Source organism: Saccopteryx leptura, chromosome 11 (assembly GCF_036850995.1).
Source record: "Saccopteryx leptura isolate mSacLep1 chromosome 11, mSacLep1_pri_phased_curated, whole genome shotgun sequence".
In the NCBI taxonomy this organism is placed as follows: domain Eukaryota; kingdom Metazoa; phylum Chordata; class Mammalia; order Chiroptera; family Emballonuridae; genus Saccopteryx; species Saccopteryx leptura.
In genome coordinates, this window is record NC_089513.1 from 31,557,650 (window position 1) to 31,582,730 (window position 25,081).

General features: G+C 46.7%; 1 protein-coding gene across 12 annotated transcripts in view; it reads right to left on the reverse strand.

Annotated features, from left to right (window-relative positions):
* FHOD3 (formin homology 2 domain containing 3) overlaps window positions 1-25,081 on the reverse strand; it is a 488,187-nt gene that overhangs the window by 167,082 nt on the left and 296,024 nt on the right. For all 12 annotated transcript variants that reach the window (XM_066352679.1, XM_066352680.1, XM_066352678.1 and 9 more), the window contains 2 exons: window positions 12,531-12,642; window positions 6,307-6,401 (listed from right to left, as the gene is read on the reverse strand). In XM_066352679.1, coding sequence (XP_066208776.1) covers window positions 6,307-6,401; window positions 12,531-12,642 — 207 coding nt within the window. The remainder of the gene's footprint in view (window positions 1-6,306; window positions 6,402-12,530; window positions 12,643-25,081) is intronic.

The following is a 25,081-nucleotide window of genomic DNA, read 5'->3' on the forward strand; positions in this document are numbered from 1 at the left end:
CACTGGCACGGGGAGGGACTACACATCCTAGAAACGTGTTCACCCATTTTCAGCTATTCTCTAACATGCTCGGCCATTCTGCCATATCCCCATCTCTCCCCAGAGCCTGTCCTCCCATTCCTACCCTGACACCTCACTGCTATGGCATCTACTCCTGGCAAAGGTGGCAGTTATTCCAGGAGAGACTGTGAGGCAAAGGTCCCTTGATGCCTTCACTCTCAGCTGACACCTCATGACCTACTTCCTGCTTCCTCTCAGACCTTGTCTTGCCTGCCCTGGTGATCAGTAAACCTTTACAGGCATCTCTCAGCGGGAGGAAGCTCTGTCCTAAAGGACATTTCAGTTTCCTCTCCCCAGGTTTTTATAGATTGCATCCAATCTTTCTTGTAAGATAAAATCAGTATGGCCAAAGCCTGAACACAAAATTTGTAGCAGCATTATCTATGAAAACCAAAAGCTGTAAACACCTCAATCTCCTTCAGTGGGTGAAGAAATAAGCCAACTGTGGTGCATCTACAGTGCATATAACATAGCAGCAGGAAGGAGGGAAGTATTAATACACCCAGAAACAGAGAAATCTCTTCCATTAATAGAAGCCAACATCAGAGGGCTACATCCTATACGATTCCATGTGACATACTTTTTTGTTGTTGTTGTATTTTTTCCAAAGTGAGAAGGGGTGGGGAGGCAGACCACATGGACAGACTCCCGCATGCGCCTGACCGGGATCCACCTGGCTTGCCCACCAGGGGGCGACGCTCGGCCCCTCTAGGGCGTTGCTCCGCTGCAATTGGAGCCATTCTAGTGCCTGAGGCAGAGGCCACAGAGCCACCCTCAGCGCCTGGGCCAACTTTGCTCCAATGGAGCCTCGGCTGAGGAAGGGGAAGAGAGAGACAGAGAGGAAGGAGAGGGGGAGGGGTGGAGAAGCAGATGAGCGCTTCTCCATGTGCCCTGGCTGGGAATCGAACCCGGGACTTCCACGCGCCGGGCCGACACTCTACCACTGAGCCAACTGGCCATAGCCCCATGTGACATTCTTGAAATGACAACACAATAGTGATGGAAAACAAATCAATGGTTGTCAGGGGCATAAACAGGGGATCAGGAAGTTACTATAAAAGCAGAGAGATTTGGAGGGGAGATGATCTGCATTCTATTTATGAAGGTTATCCATATATACTCATACAGCTAAAACCAAAGGAAAAACGTGAATCTTGTTGTATAGTAATTAAAAATTAATAAAAGAAAATATAAAAACAAAGGCAAATACTAAGAGTGAACCCCGTCTACAACACTGAGCCCCTGGCCCTGCTAGAGCAGAGCCCCTCCCTGGGCTCCGGGAACCCTCCCTCCCTGGACGCCCCAACCATCCCCTCAGCAACACTGAGCCCCTGGCCCTGCTAGAGCAGAGCCCCTCCCTGGGCTCCAGGGACCATCCTTCCCTGGACGCCCCAACCCTCCCCTCAGCAACACTGAGCCCCTGGCCCTGCTAGAGCAGAGCCCCTCCCTGGGCTCCGGGAACCCTCCCTCCCTGGACGCCCCAACCCTCCCCTCAGCAACAACACTGAGCCCCTGGCCCTGCTAGAGCAGAGCCCCTCCCTGGGCTCCGGGAACCCTCCCTCCCTGGACGCCCCAACCCTCCCCTCAGCAACAACACTGAGCCCCTGGCCCTGCTAGAGCAGAGCCCCTCCCTGGGCTCCGGGAACCCTCCCTCCCTGGACGCCCCAACCCTCCCCTCAGCAACAACACTGAGCCCCTGGCCCTGCTAGAGCAGAGCCCCTCCCTGGGCTCCAGGGACCATCCTTCCCTGGACGCCCCAACCCTCCCCTCAGCAACACTGAGCCCCTGGCCCTGCTAGAGCAGAGCCCCTCCCTGGGCTCCGGGAACCCTCCCTCCCTGGACACCCAACCATCCCCTCAGCAACACTGAGCCCCTGGCCCTGCTAGAGCAGAGCCCCTCCCTGGGCTCCGGGAACCCTCCCTCCCTGGACACCCCAACCCTCCCCTCAGCAGCGCCCATCACTCATTCTCCCATCTGCCACGGATGATCCCCCTCCAGGTGGGGTACTCCCACTGAGGAAATTTCAGCTGGATCAAGACAGGGCACTATATAACTTCAGCTCTCAGGGTGAGAAATGATCTTCTGAGGACATGGGGTGGGAGATGGGGGGAAGGATGGAGGTGGAAATTAGTCTGGATCTTGGAAACGCCCTTCCATTAATGCCTCCCCCCCCCGCCCCATTTAAAAAGTGAGACTTCAGTCCCAGAACCATAATCAGGCTAGAATTGAGTTCCTTGTTTTGCCATAAAAATGTTAACTCTTTGAATTCCATGTCATTAGGACATCTTTTATTATGTTGAAACAAAAGTCAGAAAAGCAATATAACAATTTCCTAGATTTCAGAGTCTAAATTTTTTCCAGACCCACATAACATTTCATTATTTTGTTTGGGATCTCAGAGGATTTTTACTCACTGGGGCAATAAACACGACTACAATTCAACAACGGAAGACAAACCCAGTGTGGGTGCCAGCCGTCTGCGGACTTCTTTCAGAGGAAAAGATAACATTTGGAGTAATGTCCTCAGGACCTGCCTGGACTTCCCCTGGGCCAGAATTAACAAAAGATGAGACAGAACTGCCAGAAGAGAAAGAGTAAGCGAGGAATTCCTGGACATGAAACGCCGTATGAGGCCAAGGCGAGTGTGACACGCGCTGGGGCCTCGCCAGCGCTGGCAGCAGACGGGCCACAGCACGCAGACACCGCCCGGGCCATCGGAACAGCTGAGCGAGGCCTCTACCAGCGAGACGGATAGCGTTACAATGGAAACCGCTGTGCAAGAAAGAAAATTCCATTTTTTGCTGAATACAGTGTTTTCCAAAACAATGTCAGTGACTGAAGATGACAGGAAATCGATGACCTTAATCTTACAAGACCAACAGAAAATTGCTCTAAAATTGCACAGTAAAATAAACTCAGAGATTTTAAAGTAAAAGCAAAATTCTTATCTACCGGAAAGTGGTGCTCATTCCCCACTAGCATTGTAGAATTCCCTGCGTCCTCATCAACAATGCCTGTCATTAAAGAGCGATGCCTACCCATGGGACCCAAAGGCAATGTCTGTTGTTTTACTGCATATTGCTTTCAATCTCCATAGGTTTAATGTTATTAATTTTTTGACCAGGGTCTTAATTATTTAGGATAGTATCATTTTCTGTCCTTTTTTTTTTTTTTGCAAACAATTTCCTAGTTTTTCATTTGCCTTTAGTGATTGTTTTTTTGTCTGTTTTGTTTTGTTTTTGTAGTTTTCTGAAGTGAGAAACACGGAGGCAGAGAGACAGACTCCCGCATGCACCCAACCGGGATCCACCTGGCAAGCCCTCTAGGGCAGTGGTCCCCAACCTTTTTTGGGCCACAGACCGGCTTAATGTCAGAAAATATTTTCACGGACCCGCCTTTAGGGTGGGATGGATAAATGTATCACGTGACCGAGACAAACGTCAAGAGTGAGTCTTAGACAAATGTAACAGAGGGAATCTGGTCATTTTTTAAAAATAAAACATTGTTCAGACTTAAATATAAATAAAATGGAAATAATGTAAGTTATTTATTCTTTCTCTGAGGACCGGTACCAAATGGCCCACGGACCAGTACTGGTCCATGGTCTGAGGGTTGGGGACCACTGCTCTAGGGGATGATGTTCTGTCCATCTGGGGGCGTTGCTACATTACAACCACAGCCATTGTAGTGCCTGAGGTGAAGGCCACAGAGCTATCCTCAGCTCCCGGCCCATCCTTGCTCCAATAGAGCCTTGGCAGCAGGAGGGGAAGAGAGAGAAAGGAGAGGGGGAGGGGTGGAGAAGCAGATGGGCGCTTCTCCTGTGTGCCCTGGCCGGGAATCCAACCTGGGACTTCCACTCGCCCGGCTGAAGCTCTACCACTGAGCCAACTGGCCAGGGCATTTGCCTTTAGTTTTTATTTGTGGTTTTTATTTCTACAGATAAAACCTTATAGAGTTTGGTACACTAAAATATTTAAGTCCTTTTCTTTGGAATGTCTCTTGACTGTTTTATTATTAGTATTAGTATTAGTATTAGTATTAGTATTAATGTTAGTGTTAGTGTTAGTGTTAGTATTAGTATTAGTGAGACAGACAGACAGAAAGACAGGAAGGGAGAGAGATGAGAAGCATCAACTCATAGTTGTGTCACTTTAGCTGTTCATTGACCGCTTCTCATATGTGCCTCGACTGGGAGGCTCAAGCAGAGCCATTGACCCCTTGTTCAAGCCAGCAACCATGGGATCATGTCTATGGTCTCACGCTCGAGCCAGCAAGCCCGCGCTCAAGCTGGCAACCTCAGGGTTTCAAACCTGGGTCTTCAGCGTCCCAGGTTGGTGTTCTATCTATTGCACCACCACCGGTTAGGCATTGATTGCTTTTATTATTAAAGTAATCTTCACCTACCAGAGATCAATTAATCTTCACGTTGATTTTTTTTTTCCTCATTTTTCTATGGTTTGATGTGTTACATTAAACTCTTTGATCTGGAAATTTATTTTGGTATATGATCAAAGTATGTTTTTGTTTGTTTCCATTTAGCAAGACCTCTCCCAATCATGGACGAAGCTAACTCAGCCCCCAGATGGCAATGACGGGGTAATAAGTTCTGAGCGTTGGGTCTGTCTCAGGGTTCCTCTGCTCCCCTCTGTCTGTTGAGCAAAGAATGGGGATCACATTGTTTTAATCCTTAGAGTTTGCACAACATTTCAATATCTAGTATAAGTTACTCCTTATAATTATGCTGTTTTCTACCCATTTTTCCCAGTTCATGAGACAGAATGTTTCTCCTGTTTTATTTCAGGGAGAGTTTCCGGGTCTGCTCTGTAGGCCTGCGACCAGCAGCCTGTGGAGAAGCAAAGGAAGCCCGTAGCAGGACTGGTGCGGGTTCTGGGGTCTGGGCGCACCAATCTGCAAGATCCAACCACCTGCCCCAGCCTCAGTTATTAAGGAGGACTGCACTGAAAGAAGTGGGCTGTCCCAGGCCGTGTGGACCCACCACTGTCCGAGCAGCAGCCCCGGGGATGAACACTGAGGATCACAGCCGCCCTCGAGGTGGTGACTCGTGAGGGGCATGGAGAGGGGATGAGAGCACAGGGTGTAGTCACCATTGTAAAGGAGGCTGGGACCCTCCCCCAGGAACTCTGATTTCACCCCCAGCAGTCAGAATTGAATATATAGTGGAATAAGAGCACCTTTATTTCTTCCTGACTGTGACCTATTTCCTTAAAGTAAAACATGCTAATTAATTTCTTAAGAAAAAATGTTTTTAAGGGGACCTCTTGATAGGAAAAGTCGACATAAAATCCTTGCTGTCGTCTTTCTGGTTTTATTAGAAAAGATCAAAGCAACTGGGAGCAAGCAGACACTTACAGGGCCTCACACGCATGCGCCGAGCACAGAAGCACACATGCCACATGTGAGTGTGAAGGGTTTTCTCCTGCAAAGGAGCACACTGTAGCCGTGATTCCAGCCACTGGGATGGAGGGCCACAGGACGTGGCTCTTTTTCAGAGGGAAAATTTTAAATGCTCACAGTGTATTAGTTCCCTAGGGTAGCCAGAATTAACCGGGCAGTCCCCAGGCTGGGAACAAGATAAGTTCAGTAGGTTTGTTCTTAAGTTGAAAATGTATGTCACTTGGAACAGCTACAGTTACCTATTAAATACAACTTAGATGCTTGTCTTAACATAGTAGTTATTTTTACCTTTCTGTGCATATAAATAAACATTTCAAACCTACAGAACCTACCCCATTTTTAACCCAGGACTGCCTGTACTACCAATGAGGTGGCTTAGAACAACAGAAATGTATCCTCTTAATAGCTTGAGAGACTAAAAGCCTGATAGCCAGGTGTCAGCAGGGTCACGCTCTCTCTGAAGGCCCTAGGGGAAGGGACTTCCTTGCCTCATTCTAGACCAGTTGCTAGAAATCCCTGACTTTTTTGGGCATCACCTGACTTATAAATGCAGTCTATAAGACGACAGTCTCTGCTTCTGTGTTCACACGGCTGCCTCCCTTGTGTACATGTCTCTACATCGACTTCCCTCTGTGTGTGTCTCTCTTCCTGTTCTTATAAGGACACCAGCCATCCTGGATTAAGGCCCACCCTAATGATCTTACCTTACCTTGTTTACATTTGCAAAGACCCTACAGTCTCCAGTAAGGTCACATTCACAGATACCAGGGATTAGGATGTCAACCTAAATTTCAGGGGAAACAAAACAAGCCACAGAAAACAGTGACTGACCTTGTTCAATAATGTCATCGCATACACTAGCAGCTCCGTGTCGACCCCATCTTTTTCCTCCAAGATTTCCATGATATTTGACCAGGGTATGACTCCTATGAGTAAAGCAAAAATCATTAGGAATAGGAATTCAGCATTCCTTATCTAACTTGTATCAGGGTTTATATCTATAGACTCTTCACCCAACGATTGCCGTATCTCAGTCACCAAATATCAAAGCGTGACACATGTTCTAATTAGGTGAGAACATACTACATTATTCTTGTCCCCTTGAAAATGTATGTTCTTCAGTGTCAGGAGGCCTATAAATTTGCTTGAAAGTTCCTTTTATCTTAATTATGTAGTAACTTTTAAAAGAACGTTTTCTGCTCAGCTCTTTAAGCCATGCGCTTGCCGGGCTCTCTGTGCATCGGCATGCTCTGCTCTGCTCTCCTGCAAGGAAAGGGATGTGGGAGGACTCGACAGTCACACTAGCAGCGGGCTCTAAGAACTAACTGTGAGACACCTGTCTGGCAAACAGTTTAAGAACTGAAGTATATTATCTCTGTTTAACCAAGGTAGAAACACTGTTTAAGCATAAACCAGGTACAAGGAACTGGGTCTAGTGGAAGGCTGTCCTCAAGAGTTTTATCATCTAATGGAGCAATTAGGCCTCAGCATCAGAACACATGACAGCACAGAGTGAAAGCACTTGAAAGGCAAAAGCACGTATTGGAGCCTGTCACTCGGGGAGGAGGTCTCCTGCTGTGCAGATGGTGGTGGAGAGCTTGGTGCACACTGGTTCCTAACTGGGGCTCTGCAGGTGCAGGCTCATAGGTCGTTAACCCCTGGCTCCAGGAGAAAGTAGGGAGACTCTTCACATCAGCACTGCCAAGGCCAAGGTCGCAAAGGGTACAGGACACCCTGACACACTTCCTGTGCCTGAGACTGATATTTGAAGTGAAGTGTTGCCATGCCTTTAGTGTGGTTGTATGGAGCATGAAGCTCTTTCCTGTTTTCTCTCTAAAGATCACAAAGGGTACTTATTGCTGGTTTTTTGCTAATAAACGTAAATGCTGAACTAACCTAAAACCAGTGGCTTCTCAATGCTGGTTCTCGGATGTGTTGTGTCAGAGCTGACGTGTCTGCTGAGATGTGAAGGGAGGTCTCTGGGAGGGCATGGGGTGGGCTAAGCTGGAGCGGTTTTAAAATCACCAGAGGGAAAATGTGCACAGGAAGAAAAGGAGAAAAGACAGCAGAATTTTAAAAAGGTACAGGCACCTATACAATGGGAAAGATGTCGATGTAGTTTGAGGTAGACATCTGTTGGCTCTCCCAGCAAGTACACAGATAGCCTTTCCTTCCGCCGAGTTGCCCAGCCGGTCAGAATGAGGCAGGCTTCTATGACCCTTTCTAGCTCTGAACACAAAAGCATGATCTTTCTCCTGTTAACTGCTGAATTGTCTTCCTTCCGATATTTATCATCCACTGATGTTGAAGTCCTCACCTGTTCTTCAACCCCCCGCAAGGTAACCATTTCTGCCCTCAGGACAATCAATCAGTGTCATTTGTAGGTCTTGGGTCTCACTGTCCAGGTGCAGTCCAAACGCTCTAAGTGCCTATGCTTGTGTTTATAAGAAGAGCAACTTCTATTATTCATACTCGGCACCCAGCCTCAGCAGAAAACACATATTTTAGTTGGTTACCCACACGTGGTTAAAAGGAAGATTGTGCAGGAGAGCAAGCGTTGAAGCTAAGAACTCTCACTGGTGCTGGTGGAAAGAGCTGCCTCCTGATTGCAATCTTTGGAACCAAAGATGCCAACAGAGCCTGGCAAAGAAAGGCCAACGAGCAAAGGAGCATCTTGTAGAGAGGGAAGTAGGCAGATGACATTCTCCCTCTCACATAGAGACAAACACACTTGGGTACCATCTTATTCTTTATCATGAAAACATTCAACTGTTTTAGAATCATAAACCATATATATCATCTTACCCCTTCACATAACAAAGAAAGAAACTGAGCCCCAGAGTGGCGGGATGAACGGTGGCTCAGGAAATGCATCTAACCTGGAGTGATGGCATCGAGCTCATAGGATTGCTCTCAGGTATCATTGAGATAAAGGTTTTTTGCCTTCACACTGACAAAACTCATCAGTAGAAGACAATAACTGATTTACTCACTCACCATCCTGTCTCTCCAACTCCACCCCCAAGCACTGGAGTGAGTGTAGGCTCTGTGAAAGCCTCTCTTTCCTCTGATGTTTCAAGCACACGGTTGGTATTTAAATATTTGTCAAGTAAGTGAATTTTATATGAAAAATTCTTTGCATGGTGTCTGTTACATGGTAGGCACTACAATATTCGTAGCTGGAATTGTAATCGCGGTTAGAGGTGGCAACACCCTGGGAGCACAGGCTCCCAGGCCAGAACTCTCTCCCCACCAGACCACAACGCCTCTCCCTTAACCCAGAATAAATAAGCACGGAATAAGTTGCTCAATACTTTCCCCCTTTTACTTTCTAACTAGGTCTCTGTATTAAACCCCAAAGGAAACAAGATCGTCAGCATGATGCCTTGTACACGAGTTGGTCTAATACTTGAACAGGAGGTCTTCACAGTGTGAAGACACGGAGTACCATGTCTTTCGGCCCGATTGATCAAAACACTCAGCATCCACACTTCAGCTATAAATAATAATGGGAATGGACTTAGGTTCTGTCAACCCCTAACTTCTACCATGCTTTGTGCATTCTTCACAGATCAATGCGTCCCCGAGTGGATGTCAGAGACAAGAGGACTTGAAAGGATGGCTGGATGCCCTCCCCTGTTAATCATGTGTGGTCCACATGTTTCAGAATTATGTCATATCTCATCATCTCACATTCCCATGAGAAATGGAACGTCTTCAAAAGCAGTGCTGAACCAAATTCGTGCTGACTCACAATTTAGGACTGAAATAGGTCACCCAGTCTGGTCACTCGCCCCACCCTCTGTCTGAGGGGCAGACCCATATAGTCAGGGAGAAGGGCATCCTTCCCAGGGAGGCAGATCGCAAACAGCTTCGTGTCAGTCACCACGAGGAGCTCTCAAGGAAAGGGGCCTGTGTTGCTGCGGAAGGACAAGGCAGAGCCCTCTCAGGGGCCTCCGTGAGCTCTCACTGCTGTTCTATCTTCCTGCCAGGCCCTGTGCCCTAGAAGGACAAAGAAACATGGAGTTCCAAGCCAAGGAGAAGATGACTCAGCAGTCTGAGCAGAAGATGTGTGTCTCACACACACACACACACACACACACACACACACACACACACACACACACACATTGGGGAAAGATGGCCTTCACTTTGTTTTGGGAGAACGAGTACAGCACAGCCCCTGTGTCATACCCCAAGACTTCCTCGAACCCACCTCTTCAGTCCAGCCTCTGAGCAAAAGTGCTGCTTGCTAGAGCAAACAGGGCATTTTTAATTTTTATTAACTTGTAAATATATATTAGTCCCCACGATGGACTTAGATCCCTCGGAGTTTCTACCGGCTCTCTCTGCAACTGGCCCACTGTTGGCCAGAGGGTAAACTGCCCAGGCTCATGGAATAATCCCTTCTGTGATGTTTATGAAGCAACCAAGAGAATTTATTCTGGGACAACCTCATTTGCTGTTGATGGAAGTAATTTTTGAGGACTCATAGCTTTTTGTTGTTTTTCTTTGTTAATTCTTTAAATCAGACAGTTTCATCATCCTAAAAAATTCCTTTCTATTAAAACACACCAGCCTATACTTGAGCATACCCATTCTCCACCCTATCTCCCCAGAGGAACATGTTTAAAGCCACATGAGTAGTAAAATTTATGGCCTACACTTGTGCACAAAGGACATGCTCGAGTGGCCCTTGGCCACTTCTGGCCCCTCTGTCTACTCTCACCCAGCTGAGAAGGAAGTGAAGTGCTCCTTATAAACCTGCTGGTGGAAACACACCTGGAAATCATGTTGCTCTCTGCAAACACTATGGTCTATTTATGTTTAATTCCATCATAGGGGTCAGGAGCACTTTTACCAGCAGTAAAATACGATGATGCTATATGCATGCATTATAAAATTACGGCCAAGGCCACACCTGCCTATAGAGAAACATGCTATTGAATCACATGTGATAAGCTACGTCGTAATATTTTCCATGAGTTATATTCCTTTTTTCCCAGCTGCGAGTGCTTAGTAACAGAGAGATAACAGTAGTTGTGCAAAACTTAAGAAAATTTATAGGCAAAAAAAAAAAAAATGAAGTTAAGTAAACAAACCATTTGCTTTTTAATTTTTTTTTTTTTTTTTTTTACAAATTGGGAAACAATGGTCATCATGCTGTCGTGGAGGAGAGACTGAGCACAGCACAGAGCCCCTGGCTGGGCCAGTCGATGGAGTATTGAATAGGGTGCCATGCTCTGGGTTCATCTCAGGATCACTCTCCTACCCCACAATATACACTTTACATTGGGCCCTGGCTGGCTGGCTCAGTGGTAGAGCGTCGGCCTGGTGTGCAGAGGTCCCGGGTTCGATTCCCGGCCAGGGCACACAGGAGAAGCGCCCATCTGCTTCTCCACCCCTCCCCCTCTCCTTCCTCTCTGTCTCTCTCTTCCCCTCCTGCAGCCGAGGCTCCATTGGAGCAAAGATGGCCCGGGCGCTGGGGATGGCTCCTTGGCCTCTGCCCCAGGCGCTAGAGTGGCTCTGGTCACAAAGGGGCAGAGCATTGCCCCCTGGTGGGCAGAGCATCCGCCCCTGGTGGGCGTGCTGGGTGGATCCCGGTCGGGCGCATGCGGGAGTCTGTCTGACTGTCTCTCCCCATTTCCAGCTTCAGAAAAATACAAATAAAATAAAATAAAATAATAAAAGCTTTTGATTAATAATCATAAAAAAATATATGTATATACCCTTTACAAAATATGAAGCCCAAAAAAGGAAACTGAGTTACCAACTGAACAAAGTCAAAGAACAACTCCAAGGCCATGAGAAGACTGGCCTTTTTAACACAACCCCCATGACAAGGGCTCATGGGTTACCTGAAATTTAGGACAGGAAAATGAAGAGTCCATTCTTCATCCTAAAGCAACCCCAGAGCTGGGGATAGAGCATGACTCCTCTAGGCATGGATGAAGGGATCCGCCTCGCTAACCTTCCAAACACTCCCTCTGGCCCTAAATCTCATTTGCTGGTCTTGGAAACACCAACTTTGGTTTCTGAGCCATTGACAGTCTTCATTAGGATCCTCAGCTGGCCCCAAGATCTACTCTTAGCCATAGGGAATTTCAAATCTTGTACCAGATGGCAACACGCTATGGTAGAAAGAACACACAGACATGCCCTGTCTGGAGCCCATTTTCCAGAGTCACAGGCCCTGGCCACGCACTAGGGTTTGTCTCTGTCACACACATTCACACAGAGGCCCAGCGTTGCCTGTGGCCTGTGATCCACCAGGTGGGCAGCTGACATCTGTCTGTGCATCCACGGGAAAAGCATGGGAGCCCGATTTTCGGTTCTAAATGGTTTTCATTAACTTATATTCCAATTTTCAAAGTAACCAGCGACCTACTTTCTTTCACCTTTGAATTTAGCACTGGAAGGTGGGCCTCTGAGCAACACTGAGTCACAGACACAGAAGATTTGAACCAAAGAGGGCTCTTTAGGCCCCTTGTTTCTTTTTGACAGTTGTATTTTGGCTGACTTGTGCATACACAAAACCATAAGGAGATGCATCACCATGATAACAATTTCTGTCTGGGGAGATTAGAGGTGATTTTGCTATTGCCTATTTTATACTGGGGTTTTTTTCCAAACTCTCTACAGAGAATTACTATAGCATTACTATAATCATAAAAAGAAAATAAATGTTATCAAGCTTTGTTCTTTGAGTTTTTGTGGAGATGATGATGATGATGATGATGATGATGATAACAATAATAATATCTTACTGGGGAACAAAACCAAATGAAAAAACCCAACATCTTCACTTCAGGCTTCGCAGTATTATAGGGGCCAAAGCATGTGACACACTAAGCCAGATCCCAAGCTGGCTCTTCACCAGGGTGCAGTGCAGGCCAGCCAGCTTGGGTGCCGGGACCCCAGAGGAGCTGGGAAGCCTATCGTCAAGCAGGGTGCACACCCGGCAGAGACAGCAGTGGAAACAGTGCAGCAGAGCAGAGGGACACAGGGGCTTGGGGAGCACAGGGTTGTCTGACCAAGGGGACAGGACCACGCACCTCTCTTTGTGTCGACAGCAGAGACCGCCTGGATCAGCAGAGGCGCGTTTGACTCCGAGTACTCCACAAAGACGAGCAGCAGCTTCAGGGCCGTCTTCACCACCAGGCGGAACTGCGCAGAAAACAAACCATCAGGAGGGGGCAGGCACAGCCATGGACACCCAGAGGCACCGTCTCCCAATGGCAGCTGCACCCAGGGCCTGCTCCGGCCTGGCGCTCTTTTCAACAATTACACGGGTTTCTTCATTGGTGCCTCAGAAGGCAGGTATTAGAATTATCCCATTGCACAGATCAGAAAACTGAGGGACCAGAGTACCCTGCCCAAGAATACACCCCTAAAATAGCACCAGAATCTGAACCCAAGGCCTTTGGTCCCAGACAGAGCTCACACCCAGTGGTCTCTCAATACCTCAAGTAGCTGCTCCTTATCTATGGGGATATGTCCAAGACCCCCACTGGATGTCTGAAACCACAGATGGTACTGAACCTTTTATACTATGTTTCCCTTATACATACACATCTACAGTATAGTTTAATTTATAATTAGGCACAGTCAGAGATGAACAGTAAGAACATGATAAAAAGGACAACTGTAACAATATGCGGTAATATAAAGTTAACATGAATATGGTCTCGTTCACTGTTCTGCGCTCACTCTTCCATTTGTGATGATGGAAGAGGATACAGGCTTGTGTGGCGAGATGGAGGAAGGTGAACCACGCAGGCAGCAGAACGTAGTGTCAGGCTACTATTGGGGTAACTTGAACACAAGCACTGTGATGCGGCAACAGTCGTTCTGATAACCAAGATGGTTGCTCAGTGACTCCCGGACAGGGAGCCTGTAAGTGTGGATATTCTGGACAAAGGGATGAGTCATGTCCTGGGGGGGATGTTGTAGGATGGCACAAGATTCCATCACACTCTTTAGACCAGCAGGCAATGTAGAAATTATGAACTGTTTATTTCTAGAATTTTCCATTTAATATTTTCAGATCGTGGTTGACCATGAGTAACTAAAACCACAGAAAGCAAAACCACAGACAAGGAGGGAATAGTGTACTTTGTTTTTTTCTAGACTAGAACGTTGTAAAGTAGGAATGATCACAATTCTAACTTTTTTCTGGTGAGGACACAGGGACAGCAGGTTAAATGACTTGTCCTAGATCACAACAGCTAGCTCAGGTGAAGAGGAATCTGAACCAGGTTCCAGTCTTAAAACTGAACAAAGAAGGCCATTTTGGGCCTTGCAACCCTCCCTCGCTGGGAGATTGTGGAGAATTGGCTGCAGGTTCTCCAGTTGCAGCCCAAGGAAGACCCGGGACCTCCTGGAAGTATCTTTTTACATCAAAATTTTAGGGACCCAGTAAACATTACCGGGAACTCTGAGCATGGTGCATGCTCTCAGGCAGCCGCGGAAAAGCACCGCTCATCACAAGCCGTGTTGTGCGAACACCTCTGCTCCCGTACCCTCTTCACCCCTGTCACACTTCCCTGCTAGACCACCTGTTGTCTTCTACTGGCTCCACGTCTCTCTCCAGCCCGCCCTGGGGTTCTCAGATCCCCTTTACAGGAAAGCTTCTCAAAAGAGCTGTCACACTCCTTGCTCAACTTCTTCCCTTCACATTGACAGCTCAACCCAATCTGACCGGGCTTTGATCACCACCAAGCAAATTAATTTATTCCTATTTAGGATGCCAATGGCCTCCATGCAGTCAAATCCAATGGTTACTGCTCTGTGCTCGCTTTAGTTCAACTCATCGCCCTCTCTAGAAACAGCACCCATTCCCACGGCGGAGCACAGGCGCCTCCCTGAACGGCCACCCCTTCTCTGGCTTTGTCTATGGCCCTCAGCCTCTGGGTGTGGAAAAGCCTCCGAGTCCACTCCAGTGCCCTCTCCTTCTCTGTCCACACACTGACTCCAGGTGAGCTCAGCCAGTGTCTTAGTTTTAAATCCCATCTGTAAATCAATGCTAGGTGTTATTTGCCAGGCCCAACCACTCCCGGGCTGGGTGGTTGCACACTCAGCTGATCCCTGACATCTGTACTCAGGTGCTAACAGGCATGTCAGACTCAATGTGATCCGCGGAGAACTCTTCATTTTCACTCACGCTCGCCCCATCTCACCAACCACTCCAGCCTGCTCCTTGCACAGTCTTCATCTCAGTCCAAGGACCCACCATCCACTGTGCGGCAAGTGGGAGTCACCCTGAACTCTCACCCCATTCTCACAACAAAGCTATCTGCCAGTTGTGACAGAACTCACTTCAAAAGCTGTCCTGACTCCATCCGCCTCTTCATCTCCCTGTCCATCCTGGACCCTGAGAGAGCCTCCTAGGCACCTCCACCCTTGTCCCCCTGACGGCCAGCCACCAAACGGCAGCCGGAGTGACCCTGCACTCTCACCCTCCTGGGCTGTACCTCACACTCAGGACACAGTCTACTCCTGCAGGGTTTATGTCCAGACCTCTGTGCCAGTCAATGATCTCCTCTCCTGTCACCCTCCCTTCTGTCATTGACCTTTCTTTAGTCACATGACTATGTTTCTAACAGACTGAAGCTCACTCATGATTCAGTCTCTCATTGGCTGTTTCTTAACCAGTTACTATAGGAGTGGCCTTTTCCTATCCCTCAGGTCTGAGAAATGTCCCCTCGTGGGAAATGTCTTCCTGACAACTTCATCTGAAGGAGTCCCTTGGTCACTGTCACATTACCCTATTTTCTTCACAGCTGTTATTATGACCTGAAATTGCTACATACACATCTGTTCACCTAATACTTCTTTGTTGCTCCTGACTAGAACCTGAGCCCCTGTGGCCCACATGTTTTTTAACTGAGACACTGGAAACAGCATCTGTCCCCAAGGAGTTGCTCAGTCAGAACTGCACAGGAGAGACAGGCGGGCACGCCCCTCTCACGGAGGCCCCTTGTTCAAATCCAGCCCCTTACACTGTGTGGAGCGAGTCGCCTCGGCTCAGCTTGCATGTCCTCACCCCATCACGGTCCTCAGCAAAGCCGAGGCTCCTGCACAATTGTTCTGGGGACAAGCAGGGCCTTGGACTCTGTTCTCATGGTTCCGTCCCCACTACACCAGGGACTGACTTCTTTGGAAGGCTTTCAGCTCTTTAGGGCGTTTCACCTTCACAACTTGGGTCTCACATTTGGTCCTCTGTTCCCTGAGAAGGAATAAACTAAATGCCAGAATGTTTTTCTCACCGACTACCAGGTTGGGGGTAAAAGGGAAGGCACGGCATAATGAGCAGTACTATCTTTGCACATTTAGAGATGAAGAAATTTCTTCAAGTAAATAAAACACCCAGCAAGTCCGGGCTTGGAGACTTCCTTAGTGGGCGGAATGTCATTATGTGGTTTGAGCCTTCTGGTGCCTTCCTGGGGAAGAGCCCGGCTGCTGCCCAGCCCCCTCCCCCAGCAGCTCTCAGCAGGGTCCTCATGCCCATCTCCTCAAGGTTGCTGTTGAGCATCTCTGTGGTCGTGGGGCCTTGGCGGACATGGTCCCAGGACCCGGAACCCCCTAGCCACTCTCTGTCACTAGGCTCTCTAATTAAGAAAACCATTGTTTCCTAGCAAATCTTTTGCTGTTGGTCTCAACACGCCTATTCATGTCATCTTCTTTGCTGTAAAGACTCTGTTTGGAGTGTCTTTGGCACTGTAATTAAAAAGATAGAGAGAGCCCCCAAACTCTTCTGATTTATGATTTTGGGTTTCTATGAATTTGGCTTCAGTTGAATCTAAGTTTATATGTGTTTGGAAAATTTACTATTTAAAATTAATAATAAATTATTAGGTAGTTAAACTACCTTAGAAAAAGAGAAAGGAACATTAACTTCATGGAAATGCATGGCAGTAATTGCAAGCATGTCCTAACTAATCGTCAAAATAACCTAGCAGGACTCTTCTGAAATACCTTATTAGCATTTCTGCGTACACTTGAAAGTAATAAAAGTATATTACTTTGAAAGATCTCTGTACCAATCCCTCATTTATCCAGAAAGCACTTAATTTGATGCCCTCAAGTATGTAGAATACAGTCAAACCCTTCAAAGCCTTGGTTCTTTTTGGTACTTTTTTCTTTGTTAAGTGAGAGGCAGGGAGGCAGAGACAGACTCCCACATGTGCCTCTGACCGGGATCTACCTGTCAAGCCCCTTAACGGGCAATGCTCTGCCCATCTGGGGCTACTGCTCTGTTGCTCAGCAACTGAGCTATTTTAGCGCCTGAGGTGAGGCCACCAAGCCATCCTCAGTGCCCAGGGCCAACTTGCTCAAACCATTTGAGCCATGGCTGTGGGAGAGGGAGAGAGAGAGGGAGAGAGAGAGGGAGAGAGAGAGGAGAGAGAAAGGAGAGAGAGAGAGAGAGAAGGGGAAGGAAGAAGTAGAGAAGCAGATGTCGCTTCTCCTGTGTGCCCTGACTGGAAATTGAACCCAGGACTTCCACACGCTGGACTGATGCTCTACTGCTGAGCCAACTGACCAGGGCCACCCAATTCTTAAAACAGCCACAATGGAGGCCACACACCCATTCCTCCAAGTCCAAACACACGGCTCATCTCAAAGTTCTTAAATATCCACACTAGGTGCCACTTGTGTTTATCTTAGACATTCTAACAATAATGGTTACTGAGACTCTAAGCCCACATCTGCTGAAAGGGGCAAAGCAAAGACCAGTGACAGATCAGGTGAGGCAGGCCCACGAGCGAGAAGGTTGGGAGCGAGCTACCAGTTGCCGGCGCACACACCACTGCATGGCTCAGATGCAGAAGGCTTTCCGAAGGGATGTGGCCGTGTCACTCCAATCTGAACTGTCTGACTTTCAGCTCTGCCTGGTGCTCTGCCATGTTCTAGTGAAGAGTCCTATGAAATGACGTATAAGCTCAAACACTTGCACATCTGTCTAGCACCGAGGGAAAATTTATCATAATTGATTCTCATTTCTATGGAAGATCGACCTCTTGGGAAGATAAAGCAACCAGTCACCCATGAGAGGCAGGGGCGCCAGGCAACAAGGAGTCAACCTCAGAAGCAGGTGTTCAAAGGCAAATGGGCGGATGCAGAGAGCGTGAATTCCTACATCTGGAGGCTCTGAGTGGCCACTTGCTGAGGTTGTTGCTGAGGGAATTCAGAACCTGGATGGAGGTGGACTGGCTGCCCCATAAGGTCTCTCCCAATCCCAAGATGCTCTGCTTCCCCTTTCAACATTTTCAGCACCTTCCAGATTCCCAGGCCCCAAAGAGGGTTTAAGGGAGTAAGAAAGCAATGGCCCTGCCTTCAAGAAGGTAGTCATCCCACTGCCAAGAGAGGACCCAGAACACCTCCACAACACACAACTGAGAGTGCTACCCATATGAGGGGCCCCCAGAGCCAGGTCTTTGAGGACAGAAGCCCTTCCCAGGGGACAGCCCCTTCAGTGAGGAGGGAAGTCAGCCAGACAGGCTCAGAGCTGATCCGGCCACCCTTCCGGGTTTCCCTGGAGCTGAAAAGCTATGTGACATCCTTTGGGTTCCTGCTAACACCAATGATCCCACTTCCTCAGGGCTGGAGGAATCACACTGAGGCTCTAGACTCAGCCTCTGGGCCACATGTTACCTACGTTTCATGGAATTACCTTCTAGGGAATGCTAGTATTCTATTTTAACACTCCATTTTAATAAAGTATGTTTGATATCGTTTTAATAAAATGCACAGCGAACTGAAAGTGCATAGCAGGAACCAGAGAAAAGCCCTTGGTACGAGGGGAAGACCTCCAGGTGTCACCTGCTGTGCTTCTCAGACACATTTAGCACATTTTAGGGGCGCCTGGGTTGAGCTCCTCTTTCTACTACAGCTCTCAACTCTCTGTTCTTCCTAGACATAAAACAGAGGCCATGCGTCCTCAGAGGAACAGAAATGCCTCTAACCCAGCGATGTACCACTTGTCAGGCCCGAGTCGGGGACTAAGCCTCCAGATTGCACAATGACTCCAACACCCCCTCCGGCCAGGGAGGCTGGACTGGAGGTGGCTCGATGGTACCGACACGGTGCTCTGCTGTTTGTTGTTGTTGTTTTTGTTTTCATTTTCTGGGTCAACCCACAGGGGAGGTATGGAGTCAGCCTGCACGGAACCCATTGTCTAGGTTTTAGATAAAATGTAACCACCAGATGTATGGAAAAGGAATAAAAGGCAATTTTCCTCAATAATTTTGCACTTAAAAGCAAACTGGAGCTCCCTGCATGTTTTATTGTACTTAGAGAAACCCAAGAACTATACTTAGCAGGTCAAATATGCTGCTTATTAAGTAGAAATAAAAGTATTCCCCCAAAATTTCCAAATTTCTACTCCTCTTCTAAAAATTCAACAACCGTAAAAAGAAAACAATTTCCAAACCTCAGGATTTAAATTACAAAGGGGATTAGAAAAACATGTTTCATTCTATTTGTTTCGTTCTCCACAAGAAAAGCATAAATACATGTTATAGAAGTGGATGCTGGTTATTAAAACTGAATTCAAAATTGGTGAGATAACTTGATCTGCAAAGCTTTGCCACTGTTTACACATTTACCAGAAAGAACTAAGATTATCTGAGTATGTTAACAACAACAGAAAAATTCAAGTATCTCAAGATACTTACCTTTCAGAAGTTCTCAATTAAACACTTTATTCCAATAACATACACTTAAGTCCAGAATTCCTGTGCAACAAACTCAGATTAGGCTGTCAAGTCTTTGTAACTGGTCATCCAACAGTCTAATAGATACCTCAGACTCCATAGCTCCCCCCCTTCAAAGGCACTGTCAGCAAAATGAGGTAGGTCTTATTGGAAATAAAGTACAGTATAGGCCCAAATGTGTTACCTGGCACAGCACTCTGGGCCTTGGCTTTCAGGTGTTCCTGAAGGAGGGATACAGACACCAGGATTGGCACATCTGCCAGGACAGGAGTCACCAGCACCAAGTCTGTGTGCTATGGCCGCAGGGCCTGCTGGTGGACTTGCTAATGGCCCGATGAAATGGACAAAAAGAGCCGGCTTTGTGATTAATGTAGCGGGCCAAGTGCAAGGCTGGGAACCTCTTGGATAGGAAATCTTACAGAATACAGCAAACTATTTAAAACTAATTAAAACATGTCAAAATAATAAATAGCGCTACAAATGAACATTTCTTTTTTCTGTTGAGATAAAATTCTTGAGGCTTAGCTGGGAGTTTCTTTAAAGCATAATGACTAAAAGTGGACAAGACCAGAAAACATCCACTTCGCTAACTTTCCCCGAAGCTATTCATTGTAATTATGAAGCATGAGGTAACATAGGCCCATAGGTACCATAAATCCATCCTGTTACTGTTGACTAAGGGATACCAGGAACTGCACTGAAATACTGCCCTATGGAATATCGTGAAGGAGGGAAAACCAACAGGGCTGGGTCCTTTTCCAGTTAGTGACATCCCTATTTCTGGATGCAAAACCTCATGTTCTATATAACTTGTCACACAGCAAATTTCTGGAGGAAGTCAAAGGAAAACATGGGCAAATTGATTCTTTCTTCTCTACTACAAGGAACCCATCTTTAGCTCTTGTCCAAAAAACTTAATAAGCCTTGGGAAAATATGACAAATATTCTTTACCAAGCAATCATAAAAGTAAAGGAACTTTCTTAAATAAATAACCAGCCCTGGAAACATGACAGTGGACAACTGAGCATCAGGTATGGTGAATGTGCTGTTAGCAAGAGTTGAGCAGCCAGCTCAGGTCTCATCAGATGGATGGAGGAGGGTGGGCAGGTGAGCACGGGCAGGTGAGCACGGGCAGGTGAGCACGGGCAGGTGAGCACGGGCAGGTGAGCACGGGCAGGTGAGCACGGGCAGATGAGCACGGGCAGGTGAGCACGGGCAGGTGAGCACGGGCAGGTGAGCACAGGCAGGTGAGCATGGGCAGGTGAGCACGGGCAGGTGAGCACAGGCAGGGGGGACAGGCATGGGGATGGCGGCCAGCAGCCTGGCAAAGGGAGACCTAGCCCTCAGCGCCATTCTGGTTTATCAACGAGCCTCTTAAGGATCAAGGAACCACCAACCGGCTCCCTGAGTGGATTAGAGAAACTATTGTCCCAGCCCTGTAGCTGGAAAGACCCATCCTGGACCATGGGGTCTCCTCAATCTGTTAGTCCCTTAAACTCTGGCCTGAACCTCTGGTCTCTTTGACATCTTCCTGAAACAATGATGGTAAAACTCTCCCCACCCCAGTTTTTCTTCCACTGAGATTATCCTCAAATGGGAGTGGGGGAGATGGACAACCATGAGATCAAATAAGTGAGAATTAGCTTTCTGAGTGTAATAGCCCAATATTCGGTAGAATAGCAATCAATAGTCCTAAAGCAGAAGCTGGCTCTTTGTATCCACAATGCCTTTAACACAAATATTATAGGCTAGGTCATTAAAACTCGTAGAATTAAAAAATTTTATAGGCATTAAATATTATGTTTTTAAAATATTGTAATAAAACATAAAAATGCCTGAAATATATTTTTAGTTCACTATATAAGAAAAATTTAAAGACAAACTGAAAAGAAATGTCCAAAGTTAAAAATCTTTATACCAAGGTAGCACTTCAGATGATTTTTACTTCACTTTTTTGTAGTTTTAAAGATTTATACAAGAGAGTACATTACTTTTATAATCATAAAAAAAATCAGTAAAAGTTTTAAAAGGCTATTTTTTAATATCTGATTTCATATTACACCAATAAATTACAGTGTTTTCTCCTCAACTTGTTGTCACTACTACATCATGAAAATGACTTTTTATTTTTCTTCTTTTCCAAGTGAGAGGAGGATAGAGAGAGAGACAGACTCCCACATACCCCCTGACCGGAATCCACCTGGCAACCCTTGTCTGGGTCTGATGCTCTGCCCATCCGGGGCCATGCTTGCATCCAAGCTATTTTTAGTGCCTAAGGCAGAGCCTTAGCACCTGTGCCTATGTGCTCGAACCAATCGAGCCATGGCTGCAGAAGGGGAAGAAAGAGAGAAGGGGGAAGAGGAGGGGTAGAGAAGCAGATGGTCACTTTTCCTGTGTGCCTTGACTGGTGGTAATTGAACCCAGGACATCCACACACTGGGCTGATGATCTACCACTGAGCCAACTGCTAAGGCCATAAAAATGACTTTTAATCTAAATTTATATGAATAATATACATATTAATTCAAGTAATTTGGAAAGATTAAACAAAAAAATGCAGTAGAATTCCTTGGTTGAGTAGATCTGATGGTATTGAATATATTTATAGTGTTTTTCAATCAACAAAATTAGACCTCTGGCTTCTACTTAGAAAGCCACAAAGAGTATCAACTCCAAACCTAACAATAAGAAAAGCCAAATAATCATTAAAATCATAACTTTTGGGGAGTCCATTAGAAACCTGAGGTTTCGGGGCAACCCACAGTCTGAACTCTAAGGAGGAACAGCTTGCATTCCACCAGGAAAAGATGAGACACCAACAATGGCCCACCTGAAGCAGAGCAGGGAAGGAAGGTAGAGCCTCCAGACCATGCAGTAAGAAAAACACAGATAATAGCTTTAACAAATTGCAAAAGGGTCTGACCAGGCGGTGGAGCAGTGGATAGAACATCAGACTGAGATGAGGAGGACCCAGGTTCGAGACCCCGAGGTCACCAGCTTGAGCGCAGGCTCATCTAGTTTGAGCAAGTCTCATCAGCTTGAGCCCAAGGTCACTGGCTTGAGCAAGGGGTCACTCAGTCTGCTGTAGCTCCCCGGTCAAGGCACATATGAGAAAGCAATCAATGAACAACTAAGGTGCCGCAACAAAGAATTGATGCTTCTCATCTCTCTCCCTTCCTGTCTGTCTGTCCCTCTCTCTGTCTCCATCTCTGTCACCAGAAAAATAAATTAAATTAAATTTTAAAAAGTGCACAATTTAAAAAAGGCCTGGACTTTAGCATGGACTACCGTAAGAATATGGAACTCCCAGGAACTACAGACACAGAGAAATTCAGCACCCACTTGCCAGTGCTCTCCAATGACCCTGATGCCACTCATGAAGAAGACCTAGGGGACAGCTAGAGACCTAAAAACACCTCCCCATAGTGCAGGCCTGTGTGTAGACAGTCAGATAACCAGAAAAGCAGCAGCAACCCCCCAGGAGGAAGGGAGCAGCCACCAGCCCACCTGGAAAGGTGGAGAACCACACACAGCCTCCTCCTCTGTGAGACACAAGCCATGAGCCACAGGAAGGGGCCGAAAATCTTGTTGTCCTTGCAGCACAGGTGGTGAAGGGGGAAAAAAAAGACTACAACTCCTGGGGCAGGGGCAGAAAACCCAGATTTTTTCAAAGTCTTCTGCTACCAAGGGAAATACAGGATCGTGGAGACTGCCTGGCCACAAGACCCTGCTAAAGACTAATGTGGGCCAGAAAGGACAGAGCAAGCCCAGGCCAGCATCCCCAGGCGAACAAGCACCAAACGACAGTAGCTTGTCACTAAGAAAGGAGCAGAGGAATAGAGAGAGACCCTCTCTAAAGCTCAGAGTAAGAAAGGAACCATTGACAAACATTCTAGCAAACCGGCACTCACTCTAAGCACAAGAGAGTGCTTTAAGAAGCTAGGCAACTGGTGGTGCACTGAAGACAACACAGCAACAAAAAACCCAAACCCAGATCCACACAGGAGCAGCCTGACAACCGCTCCCCTCTAACATCTCAGAATTACAGACCTGCCCATTTGTAGACACTGGTACCACTGACCTCAGTCCATATCGACCTCCCTATTCATGACATCAAGCTTTCAACCAAAAATTCCAAGATGTACAAAAAAAGCAAGAAAGCCCCCAAGTTCCCACCTTTGCTGTCAAGAAGCAAAGCAATCAACAGGACCAGCCTTAGATTTGACTCAATGTTGGAACTACGTAATTCAATTGTTAATATGTTAAAGACTCTACTGGACAGGTGAACAGCACACATGAACAGATAAGAAGTTTTGGCAGAGGCAAACTATAAGAAAGATCCATGGAGATGCTAGAAATAAAAAGCACAATAAAAGCCATGAAGAATGTGCTTCTTAAGTACACAGCTGAGCAAAGAATCAGTTAACTTAAATAATATGTCAATATACACTGCCCAATAAAAACACACAATGAGGAAAAAGAAATGAATAAAAGTTTTACCTATGCAAATCATATTCTTTTTTTATTTATTTATTTATTTTTTATTTTTTGTATTTTTCCGAAGCTGGAAACGGGGAGGCAGGCAGACAGACTCCCGCATGAGCCCGACCGGGATCCACCCAGCATGCCCATCAGAGGGTGATGCTCTGCCCATCTTGGGGCGTCGCTCTGCCGCAATCAGAGCCATTCTAGCATCCGAGGCAGAGGCCACAGAGCCATCATCAGTGCCCGGGCAAACTTTGCTCCAGTGGAGCCTTGGCTGCCGGAGGGGAAGAGAGAGACAGAGAGGAAGTAGAGGGGGAGGGGTGGAGAAGCAGATGGGCACCTCTCCTGTGTGCCCTGGCCAGGAATCGAACCTGGGACTCCTGCACGCCAGGCCGACGCTCTACCACTGAGCCAACCTGCCAGGGCCGCAAATCATATTCTTTATGTCACTGAAAACATTAAAGCCTAAAACTTTCCTTTCCTGGACAGAAGTCAGATGCAAAATCTTAAGCATTCTATTGATGATAAAATGATTCCAGTGAAGACATACAATCTGTTTCCCAATGTGAAGACACAGAGACTAAAGGACCTCGGAAATAATGTGACTTAAATGATAGTATAACATGTGGCCTGTTATAGTGAGAATGGGAGTTCAGATAATTATGCTTATCAAGATAGAAACTTCATTTCATTTTGTACTTTTAGACACATCAATTAAAAGGATTCTTCATAACACTATTAAGAATTTACAAGGTAAGCACTCAAACAATTCAAAGTCAAAATTAGTAAATCTTGAGACAACGGAGAGAATAGAAGAGTTGCCAAAATCTATAAAGAGTTAACTACCCCAATTTTCAGAAAAAGATTAAAGAGGAAGTCTAAACATCATATCCCACACTTTACTAGATCCATTCTTGATCTCTGGCAATATGCTCCAGATGATCAGGGAATGAGTGTCTCATGAGCACTTAGAAAAGACAGGAAAACACTGGGACCACCAGTTTCCAGGTGAGCTGGTCCTGGCCCCTGAGCACATCTTCTTTTTTAACAGGTAAGAGGTTGGTGGACTTGTGGAAAGAGTTGTTAGCTCACAACACTGGGCACTTCTATGTCGTTACAATGCTCAGTGTTATACATATTCTTCATTATCATGATTACACTTTATAGATTATTATCTCCATTTTAAAGATGAAAAATAATCTACCCAAAGGATCACACAGGCGTGCTTGACCCTAAAGCTCTGCACTTACCACCAGAGGCAGTATAACTTGACTTCAGGAAGGCCTGTCAACTCAATGGAGAAACAAGAGGCACACGGTCACAAAGTTAGGTATCTTCTCGCCGACTGCACCAGGTGATCCGAGCATGCCTGGACTGATCGGTCTCGACCTGCAGGCTGCACTGG